Source organism: Neomonachus schauinslandi, chromosome 1 (genome assembly GCF_002201575.2).
Source record: "Neomonachus schauinslandi chromosome 1, ASM220157v2, whole genome shotgun sequence".
NCBI classification, from domain to species: domain Eukaryota; kingdom Metazoa; phylum Chordata; class Mammalia; order Carnivora; family Phocidae; genus Neomonachus; species Neomonachus schauinslandi.
Genome location: NC_058403.1, coordinates 160,688,929 through 160,701,568, shown reverse-complemented (window position 1 = coordinate 160,701,568; position 12,640 = coordinate 160,688,929). Strand labels below are relative to the sequence as shown.

Here is a 12,640-nt window from a genome sequence, read left to right as displayed (position 1 = left end):
TAGGAAGACAGTGTGGGGAAACAGAATGGGTATGGAATTAGACCTAAGTTTGAACCTGACTCTACCTCCAGGTTTGGACAAATGACTTAACTTCTCCAAACCTGTTTCTTTAATGACAAAATGAAGCTGATACCACCTAATTTGAACATTTGTTAAGAGAATTACATGATAAGTCCTCATTGGCAGGTTCCAGACTATTCTGACTAGCTCATGCAGAGGACGTAGGGCAGAAAGAAAAAGCTTTCTTTAGTGAATATTTTTGAAGTCATATGTGAGAAAACTATGTAGAAAGAAAATAATCTAAAGTAGCAAAGAAAGAGAAATTCTCTGGGAGTCAGGTAACTAGGATCTAGTAAAAAAAGATTACTGAGCATCTCTTTTTAAAAATGAAGGTTTTGGGGCGCCTGGGTGGCTCAGTTGGTTGGGCGACTGCCTTCGGCTCAGGTCATGATCCTGGAGTCCCGGGATCGAGTCCCGCATCGGGCTACCTGCTCAGCAGGGAGTCTGCTTCTCCCTCTCCCGCTCCCCCCTCTTGTGCTCTTTCTCTCTCTCACTCTCTCTCAAATAAATAAATAAAATCTTAATAAATAAATAAATAAATAAAATAAAAATGAAGGTTTTTATTTCACCTATTTCTTAATTTCCTTCCTCCTTTTACAAGTTCAGATGTGAACATTCATTAGCCTAGAGGAATCATTTGAATACTCTAGGGAAAATATCCAGTGTAAGTAAACATAGCTATCAAACTTAAGATAAAAAGAATCTAAATTAGAAACTAGGTTTAAAATCACTGCAAACATGGGGCACCTGGGTGGCTCAGTTGTTAAGCGTCTGCCTAGGCTCAGGTCATGATCCCGGGGTCCTGGGATCGAACCCTGTGTTGGGCTCAGCCGGAAGCCTGTTTCTCCCTCTCCTACTCCCCCTGCTTATACTCCCTCCCTCGCTGTCTATCTCTCTGTGTCAAAATAAATAAATAAAATCTTTAAAAAAAAATAAAATAAAATCACGGCAAACATTTACGTTTTCTTTCAAAAAATTTCCAACAGAATTTATAGATGATCACATGAGTATTCTTTTTGTTAAAATAGGAAATTGCTTTTTAAAATATGAGATCATCTTAAGACAATTCTATACTTGTGGAGTATTATTTCTTATTGGCAAAAATACTTGTTACTGAAGTTGGAATCATATGAAATTGCATGCAGTTTCTAGCCAACTGTTTTTGACCTACAAAAACCTAATTTCACTTTTAGTGTTCAACGTGTGCCAGAAATACCACGTACTGGGTTAAGACAGGTCCTGTGATCTCAGGTAACATACGGGTTTAGCTGAAAAAACAGAACAGAGGTACAGGGCATCCACTAAAATTAAAAAAAGGTTATTGATAAAACTTCATTTCTCTTTCATATTTCAGCACCCACACAGATTGAAACAATTAATATTATTTTTTCAATTCATTACTGAATGTATACTATATTAAGGACATTTGATAGAAAACAAATTTCCTTAGATTTGGTCCTCACCATTCAGTACAGGACCTAGAAACCATGTTAACATGGAGGGGAGGGGTGATAAAAAAAAAAAAAAAGGGAATTCAAAGAGGTTTACCTCTTTGAATGTTTTTATATAATGTACCTTTTATTTCTTCATGTTATAGAGAAGATGTGCTCCTAATTCCCCTGAAGCGTCTTTTCTATAAGTCACAGCAGGGCATATAGTACCAAAAGCATTAAAGTTCAAAAAATAATTGGGAGAGAAACATTGGGAGCAAAGTACCTAGAATGAAGTTATTTGCTAATTAGAAAATTATCACCTGGCTCTGAACTATTTCAGGCATTCTTGTGCAAAAAAATTACTGCCCTGAGAATCTACATATCTGCTTTTTAAATGTACTACATATTTGGAAATCTATAAACCAGAGGTTGTTCAAAGATTAACAAAAATTATTCTTTTTAAATTGCTTAGAAAAATTTGGGGACTTCTTGGCCCACTACCCCCAACACACGTAGCTAGAATTGGGGGAAGAGAAGCAAAGGAAATTTATTTTACTACTTCTAAAAAGTCCCTGTTAGGCTTGGCGATCCAAGAGATGAAATTTGACATGTGGATGGACGCAAGAGCTTTCTTTGCTCATTTTTGCCTGAGTGCACATATTCTATACTGAGGTCGCCTGTGAGAAACTAAAAGGTTTTCCCTTAAGATAATAACACATTTCAGGATTTAACAATTCTGACTAACAACCAAGAAAGTAAAGAATGCCTACTGATTTACTATTTAAGTTTCTGCCTGCAGGGAATGAACTGTGACACAATTCAGCCACCAACTACTACCTTTTTAGAATAGGCTTTTTAAAGAACAGAATGATTTTGAAATAAAGGTCAACTCTCAGCATACCTCTTTCCAAACTAGTTCCTGCACCAGCTAAACAGAGAGCTCGACGACTGGGTCAAAAGAGGGCTAGCCACGGCGGGGCTGATTCAGAAAATCAGCAGCCCCTCTTCCAGGAGAGCTTTGCCTTTTTTTTTCCCCTAAAGTTTGAATTTCTTAGGTTAAAAGAACTTTTCCCTCAAAACTGCACAAACAGAACCTGCTTTTCAAACAGAACTCTGTAAAAAATTGATTGGTGAGCCTTCTGGTTACTGCTTTTCACACACTCTTTCATTAACTATGCGAATTTCTTAACATGACCACTCATTTTAACATTTTTATGCAGGTCTTGCTTATTGGACTATCTTACGGAAGTTTTCCCCAGTTTAATACTAAATTTTGTACAAAAGCACTGATTCCATAGACCAATAAGGCTTTCTCATCTTGGTCAACAAGCTGCTACTAACTGCTAATTAAAAATGCACTTTTTACCCACTATTCTCTTTCACGCACACCCCCTTGGAAACTGTATTTCAGAAGCAAACTATAACTTTCTCCAAATTCACAGATGACAGCTTTGGTTTTAGGGGAACAAAATGTGGAGTTGCCAGTGCAGTCAGCCTGAAACCTTTGTGTCTGTCAGAGGAAAGAACAAAAGGAAGCGCTTCCTCCCCCAGCCCCTCCTTAGCTCTGGAGGAAGGCAGGCTTGACAGAACAGTTCTAGAGAAAAAGGAAACCATGCCGAATCTAGTGAGAGTTTCCCCTAAACAAACACACAAAGCTACCCAAGCTACCCACCTTGGATAGCTGCCTCCTGAGGCTAAAGCGTTGAACCATGGTCACCCTGAGTAATCTTCAGACAAAGCAATCCACGAAGGGAAGGGTTTGGTTTTTTTGTTTTTTTTAAAAAACAGCTTCTTGGAAAAGTCGGTGGCAAAACATTTTGAAGACTATCACAGAAGTCCAAAGAATTTCCCTGGGAGTCTTAGCAAACTTGGAACCACCTCATTGTTCCATCGGGAGATACTGCAAAGCCTACATTGGAGAGGGCGGGCGGACCCGCGGCAGGGAGGGGCAGAATCCTGGAGCTGCTTCGCCCAGTGCCAAGCTCGGTTAGCACTTCCTGTGAGTCAGCCGAGAGGGGTCCAGACAGAAGGACCACCCCTTCTCTTTCCACCAAATCCTCAGCCCAGGATGCCGCTCTGGTGCCACCTGAGACTCCGGGGGGGCCGAACCTGATGTTCTGGTCTGTGTGGGGCGAGGAGTGGCGCACTGGGGTTAGAAAGCATCAGCCTCAAGCAGAAACCTGGGAACTGCAATTCTTCCCACCCTAAAGCCCTCCCAGTGGAGGAGGTCCCCTGCAAAGAGCGACACCCCCTTCTCAACCTCCACCTCAGGTAATCTGCTGGGTAAAATGGTGTGAATAAAAGGAGGTGGCAAAAAGCCCCCGACTGTGACTGTACCAGCTCTGCTCCGAGGAGACTCCTCCCAGCTGGGCTCGGCAGCTGTCCGGCTTTGTCTAAGGTAATTGGCCAAGTCTTTCCTCTTATTCACAGGGAGGAGTCCCGCCCCGGGAAGGAATGTCAGGTGCAGAGAGGCATACTTCGTGGGTGACTTCAACTTCGTTACAGGGTGACTTCAACTTCCTTACCAAGTTAAACAAACTAAGGCCGCCTCCTGAGTTAATTGACTTCTCTCATTAGAATGATGTAATTTAAAAAAAATCTACACACATAACAAAACAAACACTCAGAGTGAATTAATGTAGGTAAAGAGGTATGAAAATGACAATCCTGAGGGCAGTTGCAAAGATAGGAAATATTTTGCTATCATTTGCCAGTCTCTTCCTATTTATTTGATTCTGCTGCCAGACAACCAATGTAAGGACAAAACTTCATTCTCGTGAAATTTCCACTCTACATGCTCCTCTCTGAATTGTTCATTACTCCTAAATTGATTTTAAAAACTGACCAGGGCAGAACTTGTTGGCACATATTAATTTTCCTTGCTCTAGTGATCCTCAATTCCCTGTAAGCATGATTATGCTTATGTCACATATAGTCTTTGTTGGAATGAACCTACTATGTGCAGTCCCTGTGTTAGGCATTTCACATATTTTATCCTATTGATTTCTTAAACACCCTTGTGAAATATGTATTAATATCCCAATTCTTCAGATAAGTAAAGCAGGACTATTCTCTCTAAAACATCAGCATTATCATGAGGAAACCATATAGTGTTACTAATTTTTTTTTCTTTTGGGCAAGAAAAGTGAAAAACCAATTTGAAAAGACAGATATTTTATACAATGGTTATTCTCAACTATGCCCTTGTCACACACTCCAGTTTCCAATTATCACCAAATACGATGCACAATTTTAAAAACTTCACCTAAAATATCACACACATATTTCACAATACCTTAGAAGAGTACAAAGATGTACCAGATTCAAACAAGTAACAGGATGCCACAGCTCCAAAAAAAAATTCACTCTAACTGAAATATATATATAAAAATTTTATTCCAAAAACCTTAAATGGAAAAGGGTTGAACATATTTAAATTATTTGTGAAATTCCAAAGCTAAGAAAACTTTAATCAACAGCTATGACTGAAAGTAAAGGCTCCCTCATATCTAAGGTTCAGAATATGCAATGTAACCTAATATTTAAACTGACTGAAATTTCAGTCCAAGTGGAAGACAGGCTGAGAGAGAACCTGAGTTCTGTGTGTTTTCTGTTTTGTTTTGTTTTTAAAGGGTAAGAGTACCAGTACTTCCATCTTTTTCCTACACAATGAAACTGAATACTCAGAAAATTTCTCCTGGGAATGAAGGAAGACCTAATGAGATGCTGGTGTGGAAATAATAAAGTTCCTTACAGAAAGACATACTGTTTTAAATATAAACATGAGGTGTTTCTGATATAATCAACTGGAATCCCAGATAACTGCTAGACTGCAAAGAGTTGCAAGATTCTTTCTAACCCGCACCTCCCAAAGAAAGGAAAGAGGAAAAGGAATTAGAAAAAAACTGTCAAAAGTCTACACACCTAGGTACACAAAAAATATCAATGATGACTTGAACAGGATATAAATCCTCAAAGTCCCAGGTACACATAAAAAGACTTATGGATTGGGGTGCCTGGGTGGCTCAATCGTTAAGTGTCTGCCTTTGGCTCAGGTCATGATCCCAGGGTCCCGGGATCGAGCCCCACATTGGGCTCTCTGCTCAACGGGAAGCCTGCTTCTCCCTCTCCCACTCCCCCTGCTTGTGTTCCCTCTCTTGCTGTCACTCTCTCTGTCAAATAAATACATAAAATCTTAAAAAAAAAAAAAAAAAAAGACTTATGGATTAAAAGAATGTGTCTTCATTCTAGGAGGAACTTACTAATTTTTTACCTATTAAAATAAACACAAACCTCTAATTGTTGAAAGGCAACAAGACCTGTTAAAAATCATCCGAGTGTAATACTGCAATCCAATCCTTGATAAGACAACAAAAAACTGAAAATATCTTCAATAAACATAGCCGTTAGGGGAAAAATTAAAATCTCTGAATATGATCTATTTTGAGGTGTCTGGCAGCAAAGGATGAAAACAGTAGACCAAGATCAAAGGTTACGAAAGAATAGTTAGAAGGCAGAAATGTATAACCTAGAAAAAAATCAACAGCTCTGCAATCATTCTTTTATTACTCCAAGACCTGAATAAACACTGTCCTTCCAGTAATCTGTGATTGAAAATCCACAATCCCCTTACTCTATGCAGAAACAGACAGGAACTGTCCATGGGGTTTTTAATCTTTTTTGTTTTTGTTTTTTTTAGAAGATTTTATTTGACAGAGAGAGAGAGATCACAAGTAAGCAGACAGGCAGGTAAAGGGAGAGGGAGAAGCAGGCTTCCCACCAAGCAGGGAGCCCATTGAGGGGTGCTCAATCCCAGGACTCTGAGATCATGACCTGAGCCAAAGGCAGACGCTGAACTGACTGAGCCACCCAGGCGCCCCGAGATTCTTAATCTTTTTTGAATCACAAACTCTTTAGAGATCTGTTAAAAGCTATGAACTCAGTCACTGGAGTAACAGACATAAAATTCATGAACAGACATACACAGTGTTTTTGACACAATTCCAAATGGTCAATGGATTCCCCTAAAGCTTGTCCACACACCCCATTTTAAGAACTTGGTTAAGTTCCCTTGGAGTGCCTGGGTGGCTCAATGGTTAAGCAGCCGACTCTTGATTTTGGCTCAAGTCATGATCTCAGGGTTGTGAGATCGAGCCCGGGGTTGGGCTCTTGAGTATGGACCCTGCTTGAGATTCTCTCTATCCCTCTCTCTCTGCCCCTCCCCCTGCTCACACACTCTCTCTTAAAAAAAAAAAAAACAAAAAAACAACTCTTGTCCCCATCATAACTAAAAAAGAGATGAACATCAATCACTAAGCAATCCTGTCTTCTGCTTTCCACCATAGGTAAGAGTTTTAAGTAGATCTAGGAACCAGAAAAAAGTCTGCCTTTGACATGTTGGCCGCAGCTCCCCATACATTTTCCTTACTTGTTTGTCAAATAATAATCTACTTCCAAAGCCATAATCTTTAGGAAATGGCATTTTATTTTAGTTTTTATTATCTTTGTAGAAAAATATTTTATTCTCTTTATTTTATCCATCATATATAACCCCACACTAGGGATAACATTAGTACTTACCTTATTATTCATTGTCTTGCATATGTATAAACATGTATGTATGTTTTACCTAGGACTATACTGCTTTCTGATTCACATTATCACTTAAAAAGTCCAAAACTGGGGCGCCTGGATGGCTCAGTTGTTAAGCGTCTGCCTTTGGCTCAGGTCATGATCCCGGGGGTCCTGAGATCGAGTCCCGCATCAGGTTCCCTGCTCTGCCGGAAGCCTGCTTCTCACTCTCCCACTCCCCCTGCTTGTGTTCCCTCTCTCACTGTGTCTGTCAAATAAGTAAATAAAATCTTAAAAAAAAAAAAAAAAGGTCCAAAACAGGGAAGCGTGGGTGGCACTGTCAGTTAAGCAGGTGACTCTTGGTTTCATCTCAGGTCGTGATCTCAGCGTCATGAGATCGAGCCCTGTGTCAGGCTCAGCACTCAACATGGAGTCGGCTTGGATTCTCTCTCCCTCTCCCTTTGCCCCTCCCCCCACCTCTCTAAAATAAATAAATCTTTAAAAAATGAGGGTTGCTGGAGGGGAGGTGGGTGGGGGGAATAGGGTAATTGGGTAATGGGCATTAAGGAGGGCATGTGATGTGATGAGCACTGGATGTTATAAGCAACCTATAAATTACTGAACACTACATCTGAAACTAATGATGTACTATAAACTGGCTAACTGAATTTAAAAAAATCTTAAAAAAAAAAAAAGTCCAAAATAACAACAGAAACATACAAATACCTTGGGTAAATATTATAAAACTTAAACAAATCAACCCAATTTAGCTGGTTTCTTTATTTGAAACACTTGTCCCTCCCCCACAAACTTCATTCTTAAAATTCTATATAAACACATTTTAAAAATAGATATTAAAGTTGTATACTACTTAATATCATGTAATACAAACTACACTTTTACAGAGAAGTAAACTAAAGTTCAAAGAGGTTTTCAAACTTGCCCCTAAATCACAGAGTTGGTATTAGAGTCAGAACTGGAACCCTAAATACAAATTTCACTATATTGCTGCTTCCATTACATCATGCTTCCTCCTATTTTTAATAATTTAAAACGCACTAAAACCAAACACTAAAGATATTCATGCAATCAAGTTTTTCTGAAACTGAATAATTACTCTATTTTTAAAAATGTGAACCTTTACACTTTAAGTTGAGTGAGTCTCCTCGAAGCTTGGCACAACTGAAGAACTCCTATAACAGAGTTACATTAAATAAATCATGTTCAAACATCATTGTGGGTTTTAACCAGAGTCCTTGATAACCCAGAAGTAACAGGAGCCAGAAGTGATAGTGCCAGCTAGCTACCAGTCAATAAAACTAAGCCTAAAAATTTAGTAGGCTTTCATTAAGCAATGCCAGGTCATTTCAGAAAGCCCCCTTTCATTCACACACTAAACATGTATTTATGACACCCTTTACTTTTAAGCAGGTCACAATCTAGTAAGAAAACAGAAAACTTAAACAATTGTCATTAATGTGGCATCTCCCCAACAGCAGGGACAGTAATGACAAAAGGAGTGATGAGCTTTTATGGGACAAAAAAGGTCTTAAACCCAGAGTCTTTAAGGTGGGAGAGGTATTTTGCAAATGGACAAAAAAGAGGAAGGGCATTCCATGCAGCAGAAAAAATACAAGTTAAGGACGCAGAGGTGTAATTCAAGTGGTAAGTAAAACTTTGTTTTTCATAGTAAAAGGCAATATGTTGTTAGCCTGTAGTGCTCAGAATATTTTTTGTTTGTGGAATGGGAATGTAGACTGTAACAAAATTCAGTTATTCCTCCTTTCTAAATTGCACATTGGCTTACCATTTTTCTATAAACTGCCCAAATGGGAATAGCCCCCACATTAACAAATAATAATGTGACAGGTTCTTTCTTTACAGAAGCTATGACTCTTTTAGTTACTGTCTGCCTTTAAAACAAGGAAGAAGGAAATCTAGTTTCAAAAAATTTAGTAAATAATGCTGTCAGCTTCGGACTTCTTCTGGCAATTCAGGCCCCTTAAATGATACGAGATTTCTATCTTGCAAAAACTAATTTCACTTGGCAATCCCACAACAGGTAACAATACAGACACCACGTTTTATCTACATAGAACAGATTAAGTTACTTGTGTAGTTATTTATAAAGATCCAAGCCACTGTCAATATAATTAACCCTGAAGGTAGTACATTTTACCAAGTAGTAAAAAGTTAAAAGATGTTCATGATCAAAAAAATGTGAATACCTCTTGTATTCAATTCCATAACTAACTCATTGTGATAGCTGATTTAAAGAGCAGTCAACCACATCGGATTGCGTTTTTATTTTAGTGAACTGGGCATGGCTCTTTCAAATATGCTAAATTAAGGCTGCCCCCTTTTTTTATCAGCAATATTTTAGGATTTGCATTTATTTCCCCCAAAAAACTCATGCCATACATCACCTGCAGTAAATGCCTACAAGGAAGAGGGAGAGAAGAAAAGATAGAGGAGGGAGAGGAAAAAAGAGTTTATTATGTGCTTACCAAGTGCCAAACAACTAAGGAGACTATTATTTACTATGTTGCAAAGAACACTCAGTAAGATTATAAATATGGAATAATTAAACACCACAAAAATAAGTCCTTAAAACAGGTTACAGGTGTTCCAGGTGCTGGTCCCTGCTTTCTCTCTCTAGACATCTCACACTATTTTAACTTAACTCCAAATTTCAGCTTAAGACATCTGCACCTTTAGGAAAGCCTTCTCTATCAACCCTCACCAACCCCTTTCTCCACCTTACTAACTGATTCTTCCTTACTACACTGTAAGTAGACCCCCCCTTATCTGTGGAGGATACTTCCAAGACCCCCAGTGGATGCCTAAAACTGTTGATAGTGCTGAACCCTATATATGCAATGTGTTTTCCTAGACATACATACTTATGATAAAATTAATTAGGCAGTTAGAAATTAACATAACCAGTAATAAAACAGAACATTATAACCATACATATAATTAAAAGTTATGCGAATGTGTTCTCTTTCAAAATACCTTATTGTACTGTACTCACCCTTCCTCTTGTGGTGATTTGAGATGGTAAATGTCTACATGAGATGCGGTGAGGTGAATGATGTAGGCACTGTGACATATCATTAAGCTACTACTGACCTTGGGGCGCCTGGGTGGCTCCGTCGGTTAAGTGTCCAACTCTTGATTTCCGCTCAGGTCATGATCTCAGGGTCATGAGATCAAGCCCCTTGTTGGGCTCCACACTCAGCAGGGAGTCGGTTTGAGAGTCCCTCTCCCTCTGCCCCTCCCCCTGCTTGTGCGCTCTCTCTAAAATAAATAAATAAATCTTAAAAAAAAAAAAAAAAGCTACTACTGACCTCTGATCATACATCAGGAGGATTATCTCCTTCTGGGCTGCAGTAAAAAAGCAAAACCATAGATAAGGGGGACTGCTGTATTGTAATCTGTTCTTCTTCATCCCCCTCATCAAAACATAAGTTTCTTAGGGGCAGGGACCCTAATATGCTCATAGGGGTATTCTGACACCTACTAGGTCATTAAATACGTATTGAATAAATGCCTTAAAAATATAAGGCAGTGTTCAATGGCTCTATACAACTTCAAAAGTTGCTAAGACATTCTGGGTTCTTTCTCTCTCCCTCAACCATCTCCCATACCCCCAAACTCCCTGATCTTTCCACCTAATTAAATTCTACTTACTCTTCTATTCCACTTTTATAAGAATTAATTTTATTAACCATATGTCAATTATTTATTTCCCACTTATGAAGTACTCTTTGTAATTTAGTATTTTCCAATAAAAAATTTCTTATGAAAATTCAGAAAATACAGTAAAATATAAAGAATAAGAAACTTCATTCAAAATATCACCATACAGAAGTAACTACTACCAGTGTTCTGATGGATTTTCATCTGGGATTCTTCTTGTTCTTTAATTATGTAAGTAAAGTATGAATGCTTAATTGTTGTAACCACTGTTATCAGTTTATCCTTCTTTTACAATGAACTTTTATACTATTTACCTATAAAAGTATGCAGTATTATCTTCAGGTTAGCTTGGTTTCTTTCTTAACCCAACTAATATCATAATGTACATATTAATTAAAACTCTTTGCTATGGTCTGAATGTTTGTGTCCTCCCAAAATTCATATGTTGAAATGCTAAAGCCCAATATGATATTAAGAGGTGGGAACTCTGGGAGGTACTACACTCATCAGGTTGGATTAGTGCTCTTGTAAACGAGATCCCACAGAGCTCCCTAGCCCCTTCCAACATGTGAGGACACAACAGAAAGTCTACAACTGGAAGAGGGCCCTCATGCCATGCTGGCACCCTGATCTCAGACTTCCAGCCTCCAGAACTGTGAGAAATAAAATTCTATTGTTTATAAACTATCCAGTCTGATATTTTGTCATGGTGGCCTAAACAAACTAAGATCTCGGCTTTTAAAAATTCAAGAATTTACTTAGAAAATTTTGTCGGAATATACGGATCTCTACTATTGCTACATAATATTCCATAGTACAGAGAAAACAGTTTAGTTTATTATTTTATTTAGTTTCTTTTTCTTTTTTTAAAAAGATTTTATTTATTTATTTGACAGAGAGAGGCACAGCGAGAGAGGGAACACAAGCAGGGGGAGTGGGAGAGGGAGAAGCAGGCTTCCCGCCGAGCAGGGAGCCTGATGTGGGGCTCAATCCCAGAACCCTGAGATTATGACCTGAGCCGAAGGCAGACGCTCAACGACTGAGCCACCCAGGCGCCCCTTAGTTTCTTTTTCTTTTCTTTTCTTTTTTTTTTCTTTTTTTAAGATTTTATTTATGGGACGCCTGGGTGGCTCAGTCGGTTAAGCGGCTGCCTTCGGCCCAGGTCATGATCCCACGGTCCTGGGATCATGACCTGAGCCGAAGGCAGATGCCCAATGACTGAGCTACCCAGGCGCCCCCATTTAGTTTTCTTTTCTTGATCACAATTTAAATTATTTTTTTCTGCTAGTAGAAACAATACTGCCCTGTACATGCCTACTTTTGGACATATGATATTTTTTCTCCAGGATATATACTGTTATGATCGTACCCATTCAAGGTCCAGCCCAAACTCATTTTCTTCAGAAGCCAACCCTGTCTACTCCAGTTCACTGTTATTTCTGCTTTTGTATAACTCACAGTGACAGTTCTCATATTTTGTATTTGCTACTCAGGTCCTGTACTGTTACTTCGTTTTTTAAGCATTAAGCATAGGATTACATCTTATACTTTCTGTATGCCAACTGTATCATATCTTAAACAGAGTAGACACTTAATAAATATTTATGGAATGCGCTGAAAACCTTAAAAGAAACCATAATCTTGTCTGATAGGATAGATATGTAACTGTTCTATTACCTTATTTCTTTATTCCAATATAAAACTCTAACGTTAAACTATTACTGCTTTAGATTTCATTTTCTCCATTTGTAGACCTCACAAAGGAGAAAACCAAATGCCTTACTCTATGTCCAAAATATTCTAACTCCCTTTTAATTTCATGTCTTATGAAGAGAAACATTATCTGGCAGAATTTATACTTCAAAAATTGATAC

The 12,640-nt window shown here is 38.5% G+C and overlaps 1 protein-coding gene across 2 annotated transcripts in view; it reads right to left on the bottom strand.

The window, feature by feature from the left end:
- TMCC1 (transmembrane and coiled-coil domain family 1) overlaps positions 1–12,640 on the bottom strand; it is a 251,467-nt gene that overhangs the window by 128,632 nt on the left and 110,195 nt on the right. Inside the window, exon 1 of one of the 2 annotated variants that reach the window (XM_021694925.1) lies at positions 3,166–3,232. The exons of the other annotated variant lie outside the window; for it this stretch is intronic. Within the exon in view, the coding sequence (XP_021550600.1) occupies positions 3,166–3,204 (39 nt within the window). The 5' untranslated portion in view covers positions 3,205–3,232. Of the gene's footprint in view, positions 1–3,165; positions 3,233–12,640 lie in introns of those variants that run through there. 2 annotated transcript variants of the gene reach the window in all.